Here is a 27,040-nt window from a genome sequence, read left to right on the forward strand (position 1 = left end):
TATTTAGAAATTAAAAATTCAATTTTTAAAAATAATTTTTCGGTATAAATTTTTTTGTTAAATAAAACTAAAAAATGTCCAAGTGACAGCTAACTTAAATATTATCCAAAATAATTAAAAAAAAATTTTAAACACTGCGGTGGATTGATAATTATAAATTTGAAAAGAAAATATCGCCATCTTGGTTGAATAACTATTTTTTTCATTCAAAGTAACGAAAAAATTCTTAAAAAAAAAGAAAAAATACTTTAACATATTTTGAAATATATTTCAAATTTTTCTTATGATTTAAAATAAAGTAGAACTCGGAGAATATTTAGTTTCAACAGCATGCTTGAAATAATTCAACAGTATCTTGAATCAATATCACCGCATATCTCAATCCAAGAAAAAGAAATTCTTAGTCAAAGTAGGTGTATCTCAATTATAAGCGAAACAGTGCTTAGTTTCAGTCAAATTCGTCGGGCAAATTTTCTGCTCTTTTAAAAGATTCAATTAATTGATTTTCGAGTTAATTTTTCGAATTATGAAACTGAGATATATTCCATTTATATATTCGTAAATATTTTTTCATAAAGGGATAAATCTGCTTTTATAAGAAAATTATTCTAAAAAAAATAAGTTTTAAATAACTGACTGACTATAGTTAGCGTAATTCATGCAGATAATTAATAAAAAATTTTAAAAAAATTAGTTAGTATATATGAGTTTTTGATGTACATTCAGAAATTTTTATCGGCTGAATATAATTGATTCAATTGATTCCAAAGAATCAAATTTATTTTAAAAATCTATTTATTGATTTATTTTTCATACCAATATAGTAATTATAAAACATTAAAAAATAAATGAATAATCAATTAAGCATTAGTAAAATTGAACTGGATATATTAACTTGATGCATTGACAATGGATAATTGTGCTCATGAATTGTAAATAAGTGAATTTATGATAAATAATAAAGTCAATATATGTACATGAATTGTTTTAATCACAATATTATAGTGTTACAAAAAAAAAAGATAAATTCTTTAAATCGTCTTTTTACATATAAGAAAAATCAGTATATATATATATATATATGTATTGTGTAAATATCTAATCTTTAAAGTATAAAAAGTAATTAACAGTGTAAAAAGATTCCATCAGTGTGTAATTTCTTATCCAAACCAGAGGCATATGCTTCTCTTTCCACGGTATTGTAAAAAGATTCTCTTGTATTGTAAATATGATTATTATTATTGTATTTATTGAACTAACGAAAATAGTTGAAATATAAAATAATAATGTTTAAAATATACTTATAACTACTCTTGAAAAAGAGCGACAAGAAGTTTTTGATAGCTTCCAGTTGTTCGTTCCTGAAAATAAAAGCATATTATTTTTAAGTAATTCTTGGTTACAAAAATTCATTTTCGGGAACAATTTATATTACTTATACTTGTGAATAACGATGCTAATTATATCACATTTAGAAAAAGTTATGAGCTTATTTTTTTTTTTTGCTTATTTAAAATCTAATAACTTGCGAGCGCATGGGAATGAGGATTTATTAAAACAATAAAATAATTTTTGAAGTAAAACTTTTTTGCGCGGTTAAGGGTAAAATTTTTACGGATGAAACGCAATAATAATAATAATATTAGCGTCACAAAAATTTGGGACTTTTTTTGTCAAACAAGAGGGAGAGAGCAATTGAGACCGATTAAAAGAGAATGAGAAAAGAGGAACGTAGCATGAAGCACATAGCCATGGAGCGAGAATAAAGAGAGAGCTAGTGAGAAAGATTTTATAATTTCCATTAATTTTCGACACCTTTATTAATTTAATTACAGCTAGCGACCTGCATTCACTACACGACTGCCGAGATTTACGAATTACAAATAAGAAAACTTTGACTTAATGACTTGCTTACATTTATAAACTCAATGTACATGTATATGTACCATTTAGACACTCTTTAAATAAACTTTAAAAATGATAGTGCTATCTATATCATAGGATAAATTACAAATAATTTAATAGACAAACGTGATCGAACAAGTTTAAAAACCAAAAAACTATAAAAAAAACTCCTCCAAAAACTTACCATAAAAAATTGACTATCACTGAAAAATATATAGGGGAAGGTAGCCTAAAGCGGGTAACTCGCTCGAAGCGGGTAGGTGCTGTTTTATTGTGACATTGAGTGCGAATGTCAAAGTATGCATTTGTAGTGATCATGGGAACACTCCTGAGTATTTGAAAGTTCTGATTGGGTTTTCGAGTTTTAACAGAAAGTAACAAAATTAAAAATAAAGAAATTGCTAAATTTGTTAAAATTACGAATGGAATGCGTCATCAGATGATTCGAACACTATTACACTTGTGATAATATTGGTGAAACCATATTATTTTGGTACCATTTAACTCTAAAGGACGATACAAGTTTGGACGGTTCCCTTTGTATTTTTGATTTTACAATTGTTTAGCAAAAAAACGTGTACTGGGGCAAAGCGGGTAGGGCAAAGTGAGTACCAACTTGCGCTGCTCTGATCCAATTCTATATTTATTTTGTCATACAATATTATCAAGTAATACGTAGATATAAGAAAAAAGTGGAAATACATTCTTGATTCAAAACTTATTATCAATTTCAATAGAAAAATTCTTTTTTCGCTTAAAATTAATGAAACAAAAATAAAATCATTATTTGAATGATTGCAATGCCTAAAAATCTTTTTTTTTATGTTAGGTTAATACACAATTTTATTATCAAAATTAGTTTTATCATTAGATTCATCTATTTGTAGTGATTATTCGCTTTGGGTTAAGGGGTAGGGCAAAGCGAGTTTTTAAACAGTTTTTATTTTTTATTGATAAAAAATTCTTAGGCCCAAACTAAGACAATATTCCTATCTAATATTGAAGTTCGATCACTACTATGTCGAATATAGAATAATATTCGTTTGTAAGTCGATGAAAAACTATAAAACTTCTAGGCATTCTTCGTTAGCTTACCCGTTTTAGGCCACCCTCCCCTAAAACTGTGAAAAGACACTAATTCTCGTCTCGACCTTTCTGATGATATCAAATTAAACTATAAAAATTTCTTTAATAATAATAATATGCTCATCACAAAATTTTCTTTTCTCTCTCAATTATTTAAATTGAAAATAACTATCGCTAATAAATATCAAACCCAATTTACGATAAAGATACACTCGTTGCTAAATTTTTTTTTGCCCTCCGGACGGAAAGTGGCAACTTTCGTCCCGCTGCGCTAAACAAAGCTGCCGTTTTCCGCCGTCGTCAGACAAAAAAATAGAATACAGCCCTTGAAAAGTATAAAAGAAAATCTCGGCAAACAATTACATGTGATCTGAGGCTTTTCTTAGTTTCCTACCCAAGGGGTGTAATATACTAATAGTCTTGTAATTATCTATACTAATATTATAAAGAGGGAAGATTTGATTGTTTGTTTGTTTGTTTGCATTGAATAGGCTCTGAAACTACTGAACCGATTTGAAAAATTCTTTCACTGTTGGAAAGCTAGACTATCTCCGGGTGACATAGGCTATGATATATTACAATTAATTTTGAGATTTTTGTTAAGTATTCATGTAAAGCCGGAGTGGACTGCTAGTATAAATTCATTTTTGACATATAACCACATTCACGTGTACAAAACAAAATAAATAAATAAACAAATTTTGTTTATCGCTAAATTCGAATCTATTTATAACTACTTCGAGAACTTAGTAAATAATCTATCATAGTAAATAAGCTATTTGAGAAAAGCATATGAAACATTGAAAAGGTACAAATTCAGGTTAAGACATTTCGAACGATACCAAATTCAACCATAAAAACCCATTTTATCATATAAATGCACTGGCCACAAAATTTCGTTTGTTCTCTTAATAATATAGATTAAATGCATTAAATTTCTAACATTTCTTCCTTTTTCTCTCCCTCTAACTCTCGGAAATTTAAAGCTTTAGATTAGTATAAATACAAACGAGATTTAAAAATTAGTTTGCCAAAGAAGTTTTACTTCTGACATGTATACTTTGTACGCATGCACTTTTTTTTAAATAGTAATTGCAGCAATGACTTACCAAAATGAAATGGAGCAACGAAACATGTTGCCGTAGTTCAACAGCTTCCTTGATGTAATTGTGGGCTATATTTTTACTGATTATTATCCGACGAATCAAACTATGATGATCGACGTCACCTTGGAGACTTTGGTACAGACGTTGAGCCATAAAGCTATCCTTGGACTTGGCGAATTCAACTAGAAAAATAAGGAAATAAGTAAATATTTGTTTGATAAGAACTATTAGGATACATTAAATCTGTAAAGCTACATAGAAAAAATTAATTTTTTTTTCTCATCATTTTTATATAATAGTTAACAACTTAGATGGTAAAAATTACCATCTCGGGTATTCATTATACTGTACGGAAAATTGATTGACTCTACAGACCATATCTGAAACGTCTCGTTATTTTCAAGTTCAAAACACTTATAAAAGTATTGATAAAAAATTGTGAACTTTACAAGCACAAATACAACTTAAATATATTTCAAGAAAAAATTACAATGATAACATTGTAATCCAGGACCAGACTTTCAATACGGTCATATTGATTATTCTACATTTCAAAACTTATGGTATTACATTGTAAAAATTCGGATATTTCCTACTTTTATATGAATCTTTAAGATGTAACATTATAAATTTTAAAATGTAAAATATTTTAGTTGATTTATTTGATTTATATGATTTATATGAAATATATAATTATATTGTTTATATTCTGATTTACATTTGAGGATTGTAAAATGAGCTGATTTACTTGATTTATACTTATTCGATTTATATGATTTATATGAAATTATATTGTTAATATTCTGATTTATATTTTGAACTACTCTTTAAAATATTCATATTATAATATCGAATCTATTTTTGTATTAAATAAGAGTTAGTGCCTGTTATTTGAAAATATTTAGGATAAATTTGATCTATAAAATATTCTTAAATCTTCATTAAAATTTTAAAGCAGAATCAAAATTTCTACAGGCGTGCTAATTTATATTTACAAATCAATTTCAAATTTGGATTGATCTCAAAACTAATTCATATCTGTGTCAAAATATGAATTTCAATCTTAAATTCATTTTAAATCAGAATTTTTTTTGCTCGGGACAAATTGATAATCAATTATTGTTGAAATAATCCGACAAGAAATATTGAAGCTATGTAAAAAAATTTTTTTTTCGACAACTAAATCTCTTGAATAAATGGACCAATTTTGATGCGTTTTTCGGCAACTGTCGTTTTTTTTGCATGCTTCATAAGCGAAGCGTTTAGTGCTCTACTTTCAACATTTCAGAAAAAGCAGTTTTTTCGAAACTGTAATTGATTTTTTTTCATTTATATCGCACTTTTATATGTTTGTGTTCAACTCGTTTCAAGTGCTGGTAATAAAAAGTACGGCTTGAATTCACAAAACATCCTATTTTTTATTTATTACATGACATGAGTTCTATTTCCGGACTCGATTCTTCTTTCATTCAGTATGTGCTTACTTAAAACGATAATCTACGATGACAAGAAGTAGCTAGTGAATCGAGCAGTAATTTTTGATTAGAAATAAGAGATATAAATGATTAAGCGATTTTGAGCGCTACCCTTTAACAACAAAAAAAGTTCAGGGGAAACTATCGATGACTGCCAGAGATTTATTGTAACCATTTTACGATGACAGTGCAGAATTTCATCTATGTGAAGAAAGATAATTTTAATTCGAGGGTAACCTAGTGAGGATAGTGAATTATCCAATTTTTTCTGGATCACTTTGTAATATGTAATGTCATGTAATGTGTTTATTAAATGATTACAGGATTATGTCCTCTGATGATCATAATATGCACACATAAATTATATATAGTGTACTCTGTGTGTGCTGAATGTAAAAATTATCCGAACAAAAACAGTTTCACTCTAAAAAATTGCGCCAAGTCCACGTTCATAAAACTCATCTCAGTAACATTTGCACTTTAAAAAAAAAAAATAAGACTCGTTTTAATAATTTTCATTCTCTACAAAAAGATGTGAAATACAAAAAAAAAATAACAAGAAATCGTCATGGTGAAAAACTTGAAAAAAAATTTGTTGAAAATTAAAAAATTGAATAGTATATTACATGCCTAGGCCAGTAAAATAAGAAAAGTCTCAGATCACATGTAATTGTTGGCCGAGGTGAAGCTGAGGTTGACAAACATGTGGTCTGAGGCTTTACTTTTTACTGGCCAAGGTGTGTATACTATTTTTCTACTCGACGTAGCCGGAATGTGGCAACTTCGTTTAGCGCAGCGGCCAGAAAGTTGCCACTTTCCGGCCGGAGGGCAGAAAAAAATTTTTTTGTTATACTCGCTCTAAAAGTTCAACTTTTGAACGCTGGGTAGCGTCCGTAAAGGGACTCTTTTCTAGAGACTCTACTATACCTTTTTTTTTCACGGCCTAGGCCATAAAGTTTTACCCCCTCCTTTTTTTTTACGAACTTTTCGAGTACACCCAGACGAAATAGAGAGAGATTGTAAAAAAAAAGTTACATTCTAGTGTACCGACCTATGATTGTGAGTAAATTTTAAACATTTACTATTGAGTGGCGCTAATTATTTCTCTGCTGGCAGTTTATTACGAAGCGTACCTAATGTTAATAAAATAACAACCACGCCATAAATAAATATTAATAAAAAGAATTAATATAAAATTAAGTTTTGTTGCCCTTGTGAAACTTCATAAAATTTAAATATACCATTATTTGTTTCCTATCCCTCAAAAGTTAAACTTATGGAGCGATAATAACAAAAAATATTGTATGTCATTCGGCCGTTAAGTGGCAATTTTGACAACGAATTTTTTTCGATATTCGCTTTAATGATTCTGACGCGAATGTTCGAAAACGAGCGTAAATTTCTGTCCTTGGCTACGCCTCGGACGTTAAAATTACACCCGTTTCGAACCTTCCTGCCGCAAACCTTAAGCTCATATCGAAATATCATCGCTGTCAGAAAACCGCTACTTCACGGCCTTATGACATAAATATCTATTTTTATTGTACTTGGCGCGCGTCATTGAGTACCCCAAATTTTTTCAGGATAAAAACGTATGCTTAATTTTAAAGCTCAAAGTTGGAAATTATTTTTCACATTAGATTCGATCGAACCTCCTTAACAGAGAAGCCAAATTTGAAAAGCTTGCACAACAGCACGTGGCTCTATCCTCTCTTACGTGACAGCTCAATGTAATATTAAACCGTTTGCAAAGTAGATGCTTGTAGAAAAGTTAGTAAATTATGAATTGTTATTCGTATTAAGTAAATTTCATGGCTTGGAAATATTTTTGCTTCCCAATAATAAAATTTTATAGAATGTCTTTGTTAGATTAAGATTTATTTTTTACTTGAATTGAGCTAATTTGTTTATCAATGTGTCACTAAGTTCATCTATTCTCATTTTACCGGATTCATCTTGAATAACTTACAATTTGTCATTTAAAATTTAGTTATTTTTTTGCATGAAACTAATAAATTAAACTTAGCTCAAGCTTAATTCAATATTTAATTTTTTTTTTTTTTTTTAAATAAAAAAACATTATTTTGTGTTTCAACTTTTTAACAGACAATAAGCTCTGCTATGAAAAAACAAAACTACTAAATAATACTTATGAATTAATTAGTCTATTTTTAATACTCACCAATTGCAAGAAGAGCCCGCGCAAAATCACCACTATAGTTATTTTTTATGACTGACTCAATACTTTCTCCAAATAGAGTATAATATTTCATAATAGTTTGTCGAAGTTGAGGCCAATTTAAGCAAGACATTACGCCGATAAATTCATCATAGTTGGCTTCTTCATACTGCGCGTTCACTAAGAACAATTGAACGGAATAATTAATCCTAAGTTAGATTTTTTTATCAGAAAAAAATATTTTATACGTAAGATGAAATTAGAATGACAGAATTTGTATAAATATTATATAATTTTAATAAGTAAATAAATAAAAGCGAATTTTAATAAGTGAATAAATAAACAAAAAATATAATCAACCTGCATGATAAAGCTTGCGTGCATCATTTTCTGCATGAGAATAATTAATTTCTTCATATTCATCTCTTTTGCATTCTAAAAGTTTTAATATTAATTTTCTAAAATTTCCTGTGGTGTGCTTTTCAAATTCTTCCTCTAGAGATGTCAAATAATCTGTAAATAAATTTTTTAAATTAAATGAAAAGTTTTCGATAAATATTTAAAAAAAAATGTCTCTGAAGTCTAGACCATGATAATACTTGTAAATCTATTATTCAATTGAATAAATAAAAATTCTTACTTACGGATTGTATAAGCCTGCTTCAATGCTCTCAGTTTTTCACCTTCTTGTGTCAATAAAATATCAATTAATACATTTTCATCATCACTATTTCCACGAAGACAATGATGTATTTCTCTTGCATAAAAATCATAGTCTCTGGATATTAATGCGATCACCAACTCTTCAAATTTCCCAGTTAAATAATCCCTTAGTTGGTTGATTAATGATTCACCGTAAACAGATTTGTAAACAACATAAATAGCTTCAAGGTCATCAGCTGTTTTATTAGTTATGGTCGAAATTATAGCGCTTTCATTAATTTTTATATCTGCTATCAATGCATTGTGAATTGCTACTGCGTATTTCTTTTGGGGACAAAAACCAAGCGCACAACTTTCTAAGTTTGATAACTTTTCGACTCCATGCGAAAAAGTCACTAATCCAAAAATAACCCAAGTAAAAATAATCCACATGTTGATCCGTGCAACTACCTGTGAATTAATTTACTAATGAGTGAATTTAATTAATTAAAAGTATATTATACCCTTAAGTCAGTTTTAAATAATTTTTTTTAAGTTCAGTAAGAAAAAAATTGTCACTTTTATCTTTTACCAGATATTAACATTTTCAAAATATATAATAAATTAAATATCAAATTTTTGTCAAAATTTTGGTTATTTTTAAACTAAAAACAAGCAATAATAATTTTTTTTTCAGTTCCAGTTAAAAAAAAAAAAAAAAAACTTTATTGGAATCGAAGCAACCTGGGCAAATATTTTTTTTACTCTTCCCTTTACCAGACCAAATTAATTTCAATACTAAATTTTGTTTTGTATATTGTAAGAATGACAATATCGTAAAAAAGTAAATAGTAAAAAATATTTACAATCTTTTTACACGCAGTAAAAAATTTTGCGTCAATGAGTCAAAAAATTTTGTGTTAAAAATTTTAATGTTAAATATTTACCACAAAATTTTTTGACGCAATTACGGGATTTTTTTTACTGTGCATAAAACTTGCAAAAACTCCCATTATTTATACTTTGAGACTAGAATATTTAAAAAAAATTCTATTTTTTGAAAAAAAACAAAAATAAGTTATTAAAGTATAATAAACTTACCACGGATGATGTTTGAGCCATAGTTCTAAAATTCAATTATCTTTGAAACGATCGAAAAACCTCTTAAGTTGTGGTAAGCACAACAGAGAATATTGAAATAACTCTGTGGTTCTAACCGACGCAGATATATAATACAAATTCAATACTTCCCTCTCTAATCAAAAATGCCGAAATAAACTTTAACCTTGTATAGAAGCATTAAAAGTTACGTCATAGCAATCGTAATAAATATAGCTAGGGTCAAGGCTCTAAGTTTTAAATTTTTCTGACTACTTTCTATTATATATGATCACCCAACAGGGGAATTCTCACGACGCATGAAATATAACGTGAATTCCTATTTAGTCATCTGAATTTTGTTGTTTGAAATCACTCAACTGTCTCGACATGCTGCGATAAAATGTAAATATATAATTACACATTCAATCGAATTGAATAATTGTATCATCAAATTACTTCCGCGTATTTAAATTATCAAAAATACGAAGAGCTACGAATTGTGAACATTTTTAAATCAAATTTTTTTTTAAATTTGTATTTAGTATTTGCAAAGATAGCCCTTATATTTCTGTAAATGTTCAGTAAGGAATTGTTTCGTTTCTGAAAAAAAATAAGAAATTGTATTTTTTGGAAAAAAATTCAAACCTTATTTTTGTACAAAAATGAAAAGAGGAAATAATTTTTTTCGTAAAATTTTAATAAAATTTCGAGAAATTCTATTTTTGAAATGGTTTGATGAAGTTTTAAAAAATTTAGTCAGATCATTCATAATTTAAATGACATTTTCATGAAATTTTATAAAATTTGAATCACGAAAAAAAAAATCGAATTGCTCTAAATTGTTTGAACCTTCTTTAGCATTCAATGAATATTCGAATTCATCGATGGGTGATTTTAACATCACTCAGCAAGCAGATAATCAACAGTTATTACCCTCAGAATATAAGCGATAGCTCTAATTTAAAATTATTATGTTTCGATCAGCTTGAAGTTGAAAAGAAATTGAAATTTCGAAAAAGATGATGAATTTGTCTGATAATATTATTTTTTTTCGAGTATAACTACTATTTCAATGAAATTTCTAACTATGAACTATTCGAACTCAAAAATAGAGCTATTATGCATTTCGAGCTTTTCCAGATCAAAAATGTAGTAGAAATGAGGATATAGCACTAGATGCGGTTTGCGTCATCCTTTCCTGTTTCTTTAACAGAATTAGATTACTTTTCGACTAGAAATTTGTTTGGGATTTTCCAGGGTATATATCGGAATCTCATTAGGCCCTGATAGGATATTCCTTGTTAGGTTTTCTTCATTGGAATCTGAGTGGGACTTAAGAGGGATAACCCAATTGACAATTTTAATTGGTTTTGCAGTGATCGACGTATTTTTTTGATGTTAATAGCTGATTAGATTTTTAAATTAATCGGTAAAGCTGTTTAAAAGTTATTCTAAAAAATGTCGGAGTTATGTTAAAAAAACACTTGTTTCCAAATATTTTCCGAAGATTTCTCTCGACCCAATCGACCGATATTTACGTTTTTGGTGGCGATCGACGCGATTTTTTGAGCTTTTACAATGATTCCACACAGAAAAAAGAAAACTCGAAAAATTACATTATAAATAGTAATAAGTGTCTTGGCATATTCAAAACTATAAAAATTTCAGTTCGAAAAAATATTTTTCTAAATTTAAACATCAAATGTTAATTTTCAGAGCTTTCAATGTAAATATCATATTCTGCAATGTAATTTTTATATTTGGAAATTATGGAATCAAGATATTTTGCATACTATTGTCGAGATAATTTAATGGAGATTAATTCTATACTTTTTAAAAATTCATTTACTGCAATAGAATTTGAAAAAAACACCAAAATAGGTCAAAAAATTTTCCTGTTCGTCATGTGTGAAACCCGGAAACACTGTAACTTGTGAAAAAATCCATTATTTGAGTTAAATTTTTTTTTTTAAATTCTAATCGACGATTGTAGGTCACTGAATGCGAATGATTAATTAATTCAGTGTCGTTTAATTGCAATTAATAAAAAACGAAAACTACAAGACTGTATATCTATATATATCCATGTAAAATTAACATGGATGGTGATTATTCTATATCTATAGATATTATGTACATTCTATTCCACCAGGGGCGCCTGTACATCACTTTCCTAGTACAGCTATTATTTAAAAAAATTTTTTTTTCTTTTTATTTTGCACGACTCATGTGTTTTTTTTTTCGTTATTTTCGTTATTTATTGACAAATAATTGGATAGCTATTTTATTTTATTAATATTTCATAATTAAATGAGCATGATGAGTCGTGCATTTTTGGATTTTCCAAACTTTTTGATCATCGTTACGTAGATTGCTAAAAAAATTCTTACACGTTCTAATCAGTACTATTGCTGCACCATAAAAATTCTGTTGCTTCCACAGGACTGCATCCTGGTGCAGCATTAATTTTTTCTTCCGTGTAATATTGATCGATTCTTATTGTCTGCTCAAAAATTTCTAAATGTAGGATACGACATATTACTTATTGTAGGATACGACTTATTACTTATCCTAGGATATGACATATTACTTATTGTATAGGAAACGACATATTACTTGTCGTGGGATATGACATATTAATCATTGATTAGTATTTTGAATAGTAATAAGTAATTTGTACATGACAGTAAAGGTTAGGTGTATTTGAAGAATATTGAGTTCACCGCGCAGTTAACAACTGGTTACTGTCTGCACTGAGCTGAGCTGAGCACTGTCCGAAAAGAACTTAGCACTGTGTCAAAAAATTTCAATCTTAAGATTGTGGTAACATCAGCCCACAAATGAGGGTTCTCTGCACAGTACTTAGTCGAGTGCAAACAGCGACCCAGCTGCTCATTATTCTAATGCATTTAACCTTACTGTCATCAATACATTATCGACTACTGTTCAAAATATTAACGAATGATTTTTCATTTTCTCCGTTTAGCGGAAAGAACTGAATAGAAAGTTTGAATCAAGAAAGTTTTCCAAAACAATTTATTGACTTAAAATTCCCTCAAAATCCACAGCATTTCAAAAATCACTTGAAATTCATAAAAATTATATCTTTGTATTTTTAATTAGTATACATAAAAATTATAAACAATACTAGTTTCAAATATTCGTTTATTAAAATGTTTTAAGATAGATTACTTAAAACTATTATTAGAAATAGTTATCATTAGTAATTGGTCGAAGTAAAAATTTTTTGACAAATTATTATTACATAGTTTGATGGAAATGGAAATATATTTCTGCTATCCTTGCATTTGTTCAGTCCCTTGGGAAGAAAAACGTCGAAATAGTTTTTGAAATTCCGTCATCTGCAATCATCTGAAAATAAAAACATAAATGGATAAATAAAAACTCTGTAAATTAACAGTTTGGAAAATTCAAAAGTACACGTCTCAACACTCTTTCATCACAAAAAAAATTAAAATAACATAAAACTTAGATGATCGGAAACGTCTATATGTAGCTCAACGATTGAACTATTTTTATTTTTATATATATATATATATATATATATATATATATAGATATACAAATAGACTGTTTACTGTTAATGAATTTATCCATTTTGCAATTAAATTACATTGAATTAAACGGTAATTTTAAATAAGCTATCACTCAGAATTATAATGAGGCGAATGAAAAAAAAAATGGACTTCCTACGCACATACAGACAACACAACGTCCACCGAAATATTTTTTTTAAACTATCTAGAAAAAATAGTGTTTTTTAAAGTATCTATTGTCATACAAAAGTGTTATTGTTGATATTTGTCAACTCATTCAATACTCAAAGGGCAAAAAAGTTCGGTTCAAATCAATTTAAGCCGAGATATTTGCTTGACCTTGAGAGAGTGAGAGTAAAACACTACTCACGCTTCGCGTTGAGACGTGCAATATACATTTCTTATTGTAATTTTTTGCAGCAGAATTAATTAGCTGAATATAAATAAACTAATCTTCCTATTGATTTTTGAGCTGTTCGAGCTCGAAAATTTAAAAGTTATATCAAAAAAACAATAATTTAAAAATTTTTAAATGGCTACAACTTTTGGATGCCTTGTTCGATTTTGACATACATCGCGGCATCTTTAAAAATTTTCTTTAAAAAAAAAATGGCGACTGATTAATAATTTTTTCACTATTCTTACTGTTTTTGTTTTGTTTTAATCCGGCTAAAAAAATCTTTAAAATAAAAATTTTTTAAATTGCGTACGTGCGACGATGACTACATTCTTACTGATTTTTTAATCAGTAACTTTTGTTTTATTTGTTGGGAAGAGACGGAACGAAAAAATTTAACCTCCGAAACCGTAAAGGGTACGGCCTTGACGTTTCAGAGCGTAGACAACATCCATGGCGGTGACAGTTTTACGCTTAGCGTGTTCAGTGTAGGTGACGGCATCTCGGATTACGTTCTCAAGAAAGACCTTGAGGACACCACGAGTCTCTTCGTAAATCAAACCGGAGATACGTTTGACTCCACCACGACGAGCCAGACGACGGATAGCTGGCTTGGTGATACCTTGGATGTTATCACGTATATAATTTATATAATTTTAAATTATATTTAAATTTTTTAATTTAAAAAACCCAAAAAAGCGATTTGGGTTTTTATTTTCAGATGATCCGTCTTTGAGTTACTGAACCGACCATCGAGGAGGAAATTTTTTTTAGTACTCTACGAGATTGTTAATAACTTTGTAATAATTAAATTTTTTTAATAAAAATTTAGGGTAATAATCTTTAATGTACCCTCAATAAAATAAAAAAAATCTGGAAAACGGTTGACCCCAAATGCCATCCCTGCAACTTCCCGCTAATTCCATATCTAAACGCTTAAAATTGCATTTATGATATTGACGAGCTCTTCGAGCTCAAAAATATAATTTATATGTGATTTTGAACTCTTCAAGATCAAAAGTCTGATAAAAGTTTAATAAAACACTATTTTTTGAAATTTCAAACTGTCATAACTTTGGAATAAATCAACCGATTTTCACGCAATCGATGCAGTTTTTCCTGTCCTTTAAAAGAATCGACAACAAAAATTTTTTAGACGAAAAATTACGGAGTAATTCCGAAAAAACACTTATTTCAGTTTTCTTTCCTGCACGATATCTCTCGAACGAACGAAACGATTTTGACCAGATTAGCGGCGATCGACGTGATTTTTCAAGGTTAAGAGCTGATTAGTTTTTGGAGTTGATCGATAGAGCCGTTTAAAAGTTATTCCAAAAAAACCACTTAAAAAAAATTTTTTTTTCCACGGTTTTTTTTTAGATTTCTGGAAATCTATCGGTCCGAATCGGTCTAAATTGTATTCAAAATCTAAGTTTGGCCAAGCCCTTTCGAATGGGACTAACCGCGATAAAATCGGTCCAACCGTTCAAAAGTTCACACACACACACACACACACACACACACACACACACACACACACACACACACACACACCCACACACACACACACACACACACACACACACACACACACACACACACACACACACACACACACACACACACACACACACACACACACACACACACACAGTGACACCTTCGCGGAGGTAGTCAGGGAAGCTTCCTGTGACCTCAGAACGTTGAGATCTTTTCGAATTCGATTTTTGCGAAACGGGGTAAAACCAATAACTTCCCGATTTTTGAAAATCTTCGATTTTCTTAGCGGGAAGTTAAAAATTCGATCCTGAAATTCTTTTATTTTCCTTGTCCAAAAAGATTCTCGAAAATCACCTTTTTTTTTCGATTGTCACAGTCGTGTTCCCCTTTAAATAGTATTATGATGATTATAAGCTTCTCACTATATTGGGGAATATTCTGTCGAAGGATGTTTTGTCCGTGTGATATTTTGTCGGGGCATATTTTGTCCATAGGATGTTTTATCGGGGGATATTTTGTCCATAGGATGTTTTGTCGGGGGATATTTTGTCAGGGAATGAAAACGCGCATTACCATTTCAAAGCATTTTCAATCGAAAAAATTCGCTTCGTCTTTTTGGTTCTTTGAAACGTTGATTCATGAATCCATTGAAAATGTTTGGTTCTATTTTATTAGTCTTCGTTGTAGAGTGTATAAAGAAAATAAAATTTGCTTACGTTCGCAAGGTATTCCGCTGCAATTCGATGACGTACTTGAATCGCCTCTCGTACGGATTGAAGTCCTAGATTCTTGCCGATAACCGTCAAACGAATAAGGCTATGATTATCAAAAGCAATAAGACTATCATAAAGCCTGTTTGCAATGTATCCCTCTTTAGATCTAGCATACTGAACTGAAATATTTTATTTAATTATGTTAATAAACATAATAATGGTTAGATATATAGTTCATAAACTGCATCATTACTATTTTTTAAATTAAGCAAAGATTTGTTTTTGGTTACCTATCGCAATAAGGGTGCAGGAAAAGTCTCCGACAAAATTATTTTCAATTACGGTTTCGATATGTTGGTCAAATATATCATTAAATTTCATTATAATATGACGAAGTTGAGTATAACTCACGGATGTCAATATTTCTGCAAATTTGTCCGGGTTCGGTGCTCCGTCTTCAGGAATCGCTGGAAAAGATAAAGTTTTTGAGGTGGATTACATATTGTTAAGAATCAATCAAAAATCAGGTTTTTTGTAGACAGACAAAAATATCCCAAGCAAAATAATTTCAAGACAAATATATATATCCCCTTCACATAAATTTCTCTTGATAAAATATCCCATCACCCAAACTTCCAAACACATAAGGTTGTTACCGTATTGCGCCCTTTAAACATGGTTTTTGTTTGTGTTTACTCAGTAATAGACCAATACAAACGCGGATAATCGTGTTGCGTCCTTTTATCATGGATTTTGTGTGAGTTTATTCGACATTAGACCAACACAAATTTTTTACCGTGTTGTGCCCTTTCATCACGGTTTTTGTGTGTGTTTATTTAACATTATACCAACACATAAGTTTGCCCAAAAATAATAATTCAATTATAATCACAAAATCAGTCAAGATTAATTAATTTAACCGTTCAACACGAATTATTATTATAAAAATATGTCAAATTCGGTAAACCGGAATTATAATAATTACAACTCAATCCGTTGATCAATTTCATGAAGTAAACATTTTGTATGTAGGAAATTTCATCGGGGGGTATTTTGTCTGTAGGATATTTTGTCGGGGGATAAAAACGCGCATTACCGAATCGCTTCTCCCTAAGTTGAAACGAATGCAATAGTAAAATTTCATTAAATGTCTTCAGACAAAAAGATTATTTTCAGTCTAGGAGAATAAAATGATATAAAAATTGAAGCTCGTTTAATGGACTTTAAAATGTATGTTACAAAAATTCGATAAGTTATTTCATTAAAAAGTTATCCGCGATAGATTTTTATGAAATCTACTAACAAAATAGATTCGTGTCTTATCGGTCGGTTTATTAATCTAAATGGAAAAGATATATTTACAAAAATTCAAGACTATAACCTTTGTTATTCGGTAGGCTGTATTTTTTGTTGATTAATTAAATCAGGATTACAAGTGATTTAACAAACTTCGATTTACCAAACTTATTTTATTTTAGTATAAAATAATTATGTATAAAATATATTATGTAAAAAGAAAAATAAATTTCAGTCAGATATTTATTAATAAAAAAACTTAAGAACACATACTTCAATAATAATTTGTACCGTCAGTCTTAGTTATGATTTTGTTGTAACTTCATGAAAAAATATTTTATATTTCGAGGCTATATCATTAATGAAAGATAAATACCTGCATGATAAAGGTCACGAGCATCCTTTTCTGCATCAATATAATTGATGTAAGTAGATTCATTTCGTTGAGTTTCTAACATTTTGATGTACAACTTCTTCATATTATTCGTTGTAAATCGTTCCAGGTCATCTTTTAGAGACTTTTGATAATCTATAAATGTTGAAATTTGGAAGAATTAAAAAAAAATCATTATGATGAATATATCTGTAACAAATAAAAGACATTACTGTTTAGATAAACGTCCTGAATCGCTTTTAGTTTGATGTGATTTTGAGTTAAGAAAATATCGAATAAGGCTTTCTCATTGTCTTTTACTCCATTAAGAGCATTGTATAATTCTTGAGCATAAAAATCAGTACATTTAGTAAGCAAAGCAATTATTAATTCTTCAAATTCTCCCGTCAAATGATCTCGTATATCATGAATTATTTTTTCGCCATAACGTGATTCATACGCTCCGGAAATTTGTTGAAGCTCACAAGTTGTTCTTTGAGATACAATATTAATGATAGCATCTTCATCGATAGCTTTAGGACCAACTAACGCAAAATGAATAGCAATAGCATCTTTTTTATATGGAGATACACCACATGCTGGGTTTGAAATTAATAATCCAGTTGTTATAACAAAAGTCATCAACGAAATCAGTCGATCCATGGTAATCTGTAAGTAGAAAGTTTGTGAAATTTACAAATAATGATAAAGAGTTCCACGCACTTAAGGAGACCCACGCAAAGTAGTCAAATTTTTAAAACTTCTTGAAAATTTGTAGATTCTGTTTACAAAAATTTGTAAAAATTTTCATCCAAAAATTAAAATTTTTAGATGATCAAATTTAGTTAAAGAATTGTACTCGCCATACAGTAAACACACGGCCGTACACCTAGCAAGGGACATTTGAAACGGTTTCCTTCGATTTCAAAATGTGGAGATCCGATGATAATTCGACTTTTTAAAATAGCACTGAAATTAATGACTTCCTACATTTGAAAATTATTTATTGCCACAGTGGGAAAGAAAAAAAAACTTTCTAGACCTCCTTAGTGTGTTTAACCCTTTTAAAAAGCATAAGTTTTAAAAAAGTGAAAAAAAATTTTAAATTTACCTTACGAAGAAGTTATGGGTCTGTTAATATGAACTTCAGAATTGTTGATGTAGCCAAAATACACACGCGTTTGTTAAGACCAGATATGTTAAAGTGGTAATATTATGAAACATCCCCATACATAATATATTAGGTAATTCCCACTCCTAACGTCAACCGAATAGAAGAAGGGAAGCCGGATTGACGATAGTAATACTGCTATGGTCATAATAGTAAATATTATAAAATTCAAGGTTTAATTCATCGAACCTTTCAAAACTAAAGAAAGATGGACACTGTTGACATGCATTTTATTTTAATAATATGAATTGACTTTCTAAAATATTTAAATAAAATAATATGGTAATAACAATAAAAAGAAGAAAAAAAAATGATAAGTAACGGCCAAAAAATTTGAGTGTAGAAAATTATGATTATACGATTTAAAAAGATTAATTTTTTCCTATAAAATAGTCTTTTAATTTTTAACTAATGAATAGTACTTAGAGATGCGGCTTCTGATCATGGATCTCGAGAAATTTTCAATTTTTTTTTTATCAGGTTAACATACTGAAAAATAAGATCAAAATAGAAGACAAATTAAAGTTTAAAAAAAGGCCATTCGGCAGCCAAAATGGAAGTAGATTTCATAAATAGCGAATTCTAATTATATATATATTAATAACAATTTATTTATTTATTAATTATACATAATGACTTAAAATTTTTTACATTTAAGAATTTTTTATTAACAATATTTTAATCCAAATTTTTAACATTATATTGTAACAAAGCTTACAATATATATAAGCTTTAATACAAAATTTACAAAAATTAAATAAGTTATTTCATTCAAAAGTTATACGCGAAAGAATCTGCCAGAAAATGAGTTTTTATGATTTTGAAAATTTTAAAACCCTGTAATTTCTGACCTACTTGACCGATTGAGCTCATCTTTGAACTTGGCCTTAATTTTCGTCTGAAAAATAAGTATGTTGAGTTTGGAAAAGATCCATGATGAATTGGAGACGCTATCGTTCGGATAAGCCGCGTTATATCGTATATATATATATATATAAATACATACATATATAAACTTTTGAACTAATGGTATTTTCTGAATCAGCTTGACGAACTGAGTCAGAAAATAGCAAAATTTTTCGAAAGTTGCGTCATGAGGACAAATGCAATAGTTAGATTTCTATGAAATCTACTAAAAAAGTACTTATTACTACTCAATTTTGCTCAACAAATAATTCTTCGGCAGCTTTGAAAGATAATGAAAAATTTGAGAAATGATTGAGCCTATAAACTATCTCTGGAACTTCTTACTATATAAGAGCTTGAAAACATTTGAAAAATTATCTACAAATTTTCTTTTGTGGACTCAAACATACAACTTATATTTTTAAGCAAAAAAAAAAAAAAAAGATTTTTTGTTATACTCGCTCCAAAAGTTCAACTTTTGAGAACTGGATGGCTTCCATAAAGAGACTCTGTTCTAGAGACTCTACCATACCGTCTTTTTAATAAATAAATATTAATAAAAAGATAATTAATATAAAATTAAGTTTTTTTGCCCTTGTGAAACTTCATAAAATTTAAATATCTCATTGTTTGACATTTAGTGACGATTTTGACAATGACTTTTTTTTCGATATTCGCTTTAATGTTTGTGACGCGAATATTCGAAAACGAGCGTAAATTTCCATCTTCGGCTACGCCTCGGACGTTAAAAATACGCCCGTTTCGAACCTTACCGCCACAAACCTTAAGCTCATATCGAAATATCGTCGCTGTCAGAAAATCGCTACTTCACGGCCTTATGACATAAATATCTATTTTTTTAAATTTTCTTTTAATGACCTTATAGAATTTATAGAGCCAAAAAGTTCGAATTTACATAAAATCTAATGGCGAAAAAACTCTTTCCGATGCCGCAAACTGAAGAGAGAGATACAATTTTTAGAATATTCTTGTGCGAATACTCAGACCTTGTTCCTAGGACTTAACAGTGTAAAGATCCGATGAAAACTCGATTTACAAAAATTGCAGTTAAACCAATAACATCCGAATTATTGTTTTCTAAATAACTTGTATACATGATTGAGTTCCTCGAGCTCAAAAATTAAATCATCGTTTTACTAAATACGGTTCCCGGTCAGAACAACTGGTACAAAATTAAGTCGACATCTAAAAAACTCCGATCGAAGCGGCTATCTGCAACTGGCTTGGAACTCATCCTGTTATTTTGAACTTTTCACTGTAAAAATCAACGATTTTTACCTCAGTTTTCGAACATCGAGTTTTCACTAAAGTTTGAAGGTCCCAAATAGCTATTTTAGCTGTTTCTACGAGGATGTCCCTTCTATTTGTGCGTGTTTTTTTTATCGAATATAAACCACAATTTTGAGCTCTGTCGCGTAGAGATTTTTAAATATAATTTATGTTTTTTTCTTACTGTCTAAGTCACTGTATTTAGAAGGGATGTTTCTACGTTTTTGATTGGTTAAGAAAAATAGGCGTTTTAGAGGGTGTTGTCAATATGACGATAGTAGAGGTGACAAATTTAGATAGAAAAAACATGATTTTTGACAGAGTGAGGTAGCGTTAGTGGTCCAAAAGGGTCAGCTAGTATGGAACTTATTTTTATCTCATGCTCATTACTAAAGTCACAAATAATTTTTCTTGGCTCAAGTGAACCTTTTTTTCTGTGTACCAACTTTTGAAAGTGCTCCGTTCACCCGTTGTATATTCGTGTAAAAATTATAAAAAAAAATAAAACTAAACATTTTTTGTGTTATTCAAGAGTGTATATGTTGAGCTGAATAAATTTTGTCTTAATATCTATAATAGTTTCCGTGGGAAACCAGAATGATCTCTTAATATCTCCAAGCGTTTATGTAATTGAACTATTCATACAAAACATCTCATATATGTACGTCATCTCTAAAGAATTAATATTCACTGACAGAGAATATAACTTCTATGCTAAACAAAATAATAATGATAATAATATAAGCTAAGCATTATTACATCCAATTCAATTAAAGGAGTAGCGCAGAAGCTGGAGGATAGGAAAGCAAATGGGATAAAGTAAAGAGTACTGTGTAAGAGGTGTTCATCCTCACAGTTTAATTATTTAATGTGGGGCGTTCCCGACTTGACAGGAAACCACTGTCCTTTGAAGAGGCTGATTTATTAAGGGATTTACTTCTGTTATCTAACGTATACTTCTTAAGATGATCTCAGACTTAAAGTTAGCTTATAGTTACCTACCACATTGATATCTTCTCTTTACTGATTAACTGAGTCTCTTCACTAAAGTCGGGAAGTTGTTCAGCGCCTTATTTTGTTTCTTGGTCGAATTTGACTGAAGGGTCAGGTCGGGTAGAATGTTTCTCATTCTAATTTAAGAATTTTTTAAATGCGCTCAGTGAAATTGATTGATAGTTATCGTTTCATTGAAATTTTATCTTTGAAGACATCCTAGATACTTACACATGGAGATAAAAACATAATTTGATCAGAAAATAATACTATAAAACGAATTTTCACAAAATCTGATTCAATAAATAACAAATGATTGAAATTTGGAGCAAATCTTCTCAATAAGTAATAAATATTCAGAAAATTTATAAAACAATTATTTGTTAGATCTTTAATTTGCAATTAATTTAGAATGTGATCTTTGTTATAGTTTAAACTAATTCTTGTAGCTAGAATTAGTGAAAATTCCAAGCGACTTGATTTTTAAGAATACATAATTACCTAAAAGTTTACTACTCAAATTACTGTCTTACCATAAATTACACAAATTTTAATGCTAACTGTTGAGAAATTACTAATAGATTTTAAGTGTATCGTGTTGAAACCGAAAATCGACAATTTTTCAGGTAAAAGTACCGATTGTAAGGTATATACCTTCAAGTTATATCATTTTCACAAGTGGTATTTGTGTAAGTATGACGTATATTTATCACATTAATAAATTTTTATAATAAAAAACCTTTTTTAAGAATTTTTTATACAAGAGGTTGATTCGAAATGATCATCACAACAGCACCAGTCCAATGTTTCTCGGTGATTATAGATCAATCCAAGAGCACCAACTCCACCAATCACTGATCCAGTTGCTCCGAATAATAAAATTCCTAGTCCGGTGGCTCCTAATGACTGGCATATAGCGAACACTGACCCAGCCTGTAAAAAATCCAATTAATGATTTTGTAATTATGAATCAATAAGACAGCTGAAGTCATTTCATTCACAAAAAATGATGACACTTAAATTTACAGACACTTGGTAATTTTTTGACTTCTTTTGAATATTAAGTTAGTTCTAGAGAAGTATTTTTAAAAAATTCCACTTATGTATTTTTACAGCCTCTGAAAATGAATTTTTTTTTACTTTTCCTAGTCATAATTTTAAAACTAAATTCAGCCGATTTTACAAATTTTTTTTAATTATTCAATTACAACTGAATATTAAATAATCGAGCGCTACTTTGCTGCTTTGCGGGATTTGGACGAATACAGCAATAACTATTGTGTCAGATTTAACCATATTTAATTCTAGAAATACTTTGCCATACAATTTTACACCGTTTTCTGCGAGAAAAAAAATTACATGGTATTCACTAAAATCCCCCTCCTCCCTCAGTGAGATTAGATAAGAGTTTAATCTTGTTATAAGAGATAAGCTTGATCCCCGTCCCTGTTAGAACACTTCACGTATTTTATGGACACCCTTTTTTTGTTTTTCAAGTTTTTTACAAACGAATTTTTATTTTTTTGTAATAATTTTTTCAACAAAAAAAATTCTAAAAATTTTTAGATTTTGGCTAACTTAATTTTCATTCTTAATTTTAACGCTATCAAAAAAGGAACAATAAAACTCACCGCTACAGCGGGTCCTTGCCAACTTGCAGCGAAAGATCCTGCGGTTACACCAGCAGACCCAAATCCCAAAAATGGCAACACATAAGCTCCAATTGCTCCACCAGTAAAAGTCATTAAAAGACCCAACACTCCCCACTTAATCCATTTAATGCGCAGTAGTTTCAGGTTTTCTTCATTTATTAGCGGTTTATTGCACGTAGGACACAATTGATACCCATTATTTGCAGACTCCATTTGTATTGAATTCATATGTAAAAATATATAAATACAAGTGTAAAAATTATTATTTATATTTAACTAATTTTGATTTCTGCAGATCAACAGATTCAGTAGAATCTGGCGCCAAGTTCCGTTCTCAAGCCAGACTACCGAGTGTGTATATACCGTAAGCAGAATCGTTTTTTGAGATTACAAGTTTTTTTTCAAATTTAATTTGATTTTTTTTTTATATGATATTTTATAATAGTAGTTCATGCCTTTTATTACGCGTATTACTTGATTATTATCAATTATCTTTATAATTTCTATTTAAAATTATTAAAAATAATCAGCACAAACTATAGCGACCCAGATTTTTAGATTTTAACTTTTTTCTTATGTAAAAAGCGGACGGCCAGAGACTAAATAATATAACGATGCACTTGGTGTGCGTTATTGTGTACTTCAATTTTTTTTTAAGTGTCCTAGTAGATACAATTTAGGAATTTCATAAAAAGTGAAATATTTCGTAACTACGCACACTAAATACGTTCCAAAATTGTTTCTTTTAATTTTTAAATTTACAAAAATTTTTTTTTAATTTTCGAAAATCATATACAACCATATCGGTTACTTGGATTTTTTAATTTTTTATTTTATATCTTTTTGTAAAGAAATAAAATTTTTTTTTCTTAATAGTCTTATGAACGTGGACTTGGCACGATTTTTTTACAGTGAAACTGTTTTTGTTCGGATTACTAATACCTGCGCAAGATTACAAATGACTGATAAAAAGTTTGTGAGCTTATCTTCACATCGACCTTCATAACTACACATGCGCAGTAACTTTAATATTTTAGAAGGCGAACTACGACTATACTGAGGGTTTTATCTTAATGTTCTAAAAGAAATATTTTTTTTTGTTTTCTTTAAATATTAATTTTGCAATTTACTATTTTTTGTTTGTTTTCTACTTTTTTTTTTATTACTTTTACATACAATTTATTTTTTGTTTCATTTTATTTATTTTTTCATTTCAAATATCGCGTGGTGTTTTGAAATGATCATGCGCACTGAGTGTGCGCCAGCATCAGCTGTCATGCACGTCGGTAGAACATTTACTGAATGATACGGATATATTTAAGTCTATAAACACTCATGAGTATTTGTTTCATTAATTTTAGTTTTTCATTAATAATAATTAATCAATATTAAATAAAATTACCATATTCAATGGTAATCTCCGTAAAGTGAATGCCAAGCTAATAAAAAAAAAAAAAAACTGATTGAATTCGTGAATTTTTACGCAAGTTATCATGTTGATTGACATGCAGGAATTTTCTTTTAACTATTTTGATATTTTTTTCTGGTTCTATTATCTTAAATTGATTTTTACCAGTGACAAAATTAATCTTCATTAAATTGTCTATCAATTTAATTGTGTAATTAATTATATAGTTGCAAAATCGAGACAAAACAAATTTTTCAATCGTAAAGCACTCTCTAATGCATCGAATCATGAGTCGTGCAATATTTATACTTTACATCGATTAATATTACTATTTTTAAGTGAGCTTACTTTCAATGCCCAATACAAGACCGCTTAAACTAGATCCTTCATGATGGAAAACATATTTTGCACGCCTCATAGCGCGAAGCGCGTGAGGTTGTGCGTTACACTCGACTCGTCAATGTCAAGCAATTTTGCGATCTTTAAATGCCTCTATCTCAACCATATTACACTTATACAATAATTTAAGTAGATGTACACCGAGAAAACACTTAAGTTAAGCCATCTTTTACTTTCTAAAATCATTTCTTGTTGTTATTTTGAAAAAAAAAAACGTTTCAAAAAAAATTTTACGTGGACGTCCGGATGTCACCCCATTTAGGATGTACCAACGATTACTCCCGAACGAATTGATATTTCGAGACCGGGTTTTTTTTATTAGTTCAAGATTGCGATGAACTGGGTCCGTATTTCATTTCAGTACTCTAGCTCACGTATTTTTTTTTCTTTAAATTGACTTTTTAAAAAATTCACTATCACATACACGTACAGAAAACGAACTTTTTTCTTTTCTTTTTTTTTTTTTTATTTTCCTCACGTGAAAATGATGGCGCCACTTAATCCAGTTAAAATGAAATAAAGCAGTTTTTTTTTTTTTTTTTTTTTTTGGTACTTCTGTGAATAACGACTATATACGAAATTTAATAATAATAATAAAATATAAAAAAAATAAAAAAAAAATGTTTTTTTTTGCTAACTGTGACATACCAGACTTTTTTGTATTTACAGAAACATAGAATTCAGGAACTAAATAACGAAAAATAAATACTTATTGTTTATTTTTTTATTATTGTTGAATTATATACAGACGCTAAGCAGTACTGGCTAAACATTTAAAATACCTAGATACCGATTAGTTATAACCTGCAACATCACTAGATTTTTTTTTCTCTCTAGATGGAGCCACAAGAGGAATAAGTGTCTTTATATTTAAAAAAAATAATATTTTTTTTTTTAAACTGCACACGCAAATGGCGTGAAGAATTTTTTATATTTTACTTTAATCAATTTTATTGTGAAATATGAGATTATGAGGCGTGCACTTTTGGATTTTCCAAACTTTTTTTTTTCTCCTCGTAGTTTGAAGGATTCAATTTAATAAATTGACTAGTGGGAATAACTAATCTTGTGCTTTTACCTACAAGAACTGCTGCCTATTGAATTTTGAATCTCGGACATTACTTCATACTCTCTCTTTCAGTTTTTTCACTCTCTCACTCATACCTCACGTTGCAACATTTCTTATTCTCTACAGTAACAGAAACTTACGAATATTTTGACATCTGCTGACAACATGTCGAACAGTCTCTGTTACCCGCCTAATCCTTAAATTTACAACCATACATCCTTTGATTTTACAATCTATTTAAAACTAACTAGTAAAAATAAGAAAACATCTTAAACTCTAATATTTGCCGTTACTACACTTATGTGTTATTTTGAGCTCTCCAAGCTCAAAGAACTAGCTTTTCTATGCTTTTGAGCTTTTCGAGCTCAAAAGTCTGATAGAAGTTCCATAGAATACTATTTTTTGAATTTTCAAACCGCAATAACTTTTGAATGAATGAACCGATTTTTACGTGGTTGGCGGCATTCAACGCATTTTCTTATGCCTCAACTGAGAAAGTTAAAATTAAAACTATCTCACTTACCGACAAAGGATTAGTTCGCGCCATCCATCCCACGATTACCTTGAATTCATAAATTCTTTTTTAATTCTAAAAATTTCTTTCAGTGATTATACACATCTATGAACTAGTTATTCCTCACCCTCTTCACTGGCCGTATTATAAAATTGAATTTTTTGAATTTTGAATAACTTTTTAAGACAATAGAAAAAAAATTTTTTCCTGGGCCAATCTTCGTTTTATGAGGGAAGAAGCCTTTTTCAAATTTCATCTAAATTCCAAGCGATCGATTCCAACCATTTGCCGATTTAAAACATGAAATG

At 29.3% G+C, this 27,040-nt stretch overlaps 1 protein-coding gene across 1 annotated transcript; it reads right to left on the reverse strand.

Moving 5' to 3' along the window:
• On the reverse strand, nt 1–24,304 carry LOC141537678 (annexin A6-like). The gene is made up of 11 exons (XM_074258802.1): nt 23,322–24,304; nt 21,700–22,623; nt 17,564–17,999; nt 17,334–17,486; nt 15,952–16,128; nt 15,665–15,840; nt 8,396–8,864; nt 8,112–8,264; nt 7,755–7,931; nt 4,101–4,279; nt 1–1,361 (listed from the first exon to the last, which is right to left on the reverse strand). Exons 3-11 carry the CDS (start codon nt 17,991–17,993, stop codon nt 1,308–1,310), a joined length of 1,968 nt encoding a protein of 655 aa, XP_074114903.1. The 5' UTR covers nt 17,994–17,999; nt 21,700–22,623; nt 23,322–24,304; the 3' UTR covers nt 1–1,307.
• Between the last annotated feature and the right edge of the window lie 2,736 nt (nt 24,305–27,040).

This window comes from Cotesia typhae, unplaced genomic scaffold (genome assembly GCF_013202065.1).
Source record: "Cotesia typhae breed Kobodo isofemale line unplaced genomic scaffold, CoteBio_Ctyphae scaffold_91, whole genome shotgun sequence".
NCBI classification, from domain to species: Eukaryota; Metazoa; Arthropoda; class Insecta; order Hymenoptera; family Braconidae; genus Cotesia; species Cotesia typhae.

Excerpts from the sequence above, each read along its gene's own strand:
- LOC141537678 (XM_074258802.1), bottom strand. The coding sequence starts at position 17,993 with ATGGATCGACTGATTTCGTTGATGACTTTTGTTATAACAACTGGATTA. Across the intron at positions 17,487-17,563 it reads TCAGGACGTTTATCTAAACA|ATTATCAAAAGTCTCTAAAA; the intron begins GTAATGTCTTTT and ends CAACATTTATAG. Across the intron at positions 16,129-17,333 it reads TCGTGACCTTTATCATGCAG|CGATTCCTGAAGACGGAGCA; the intron begins GTATTTATCTTT and ends TATCTTTTCCAG.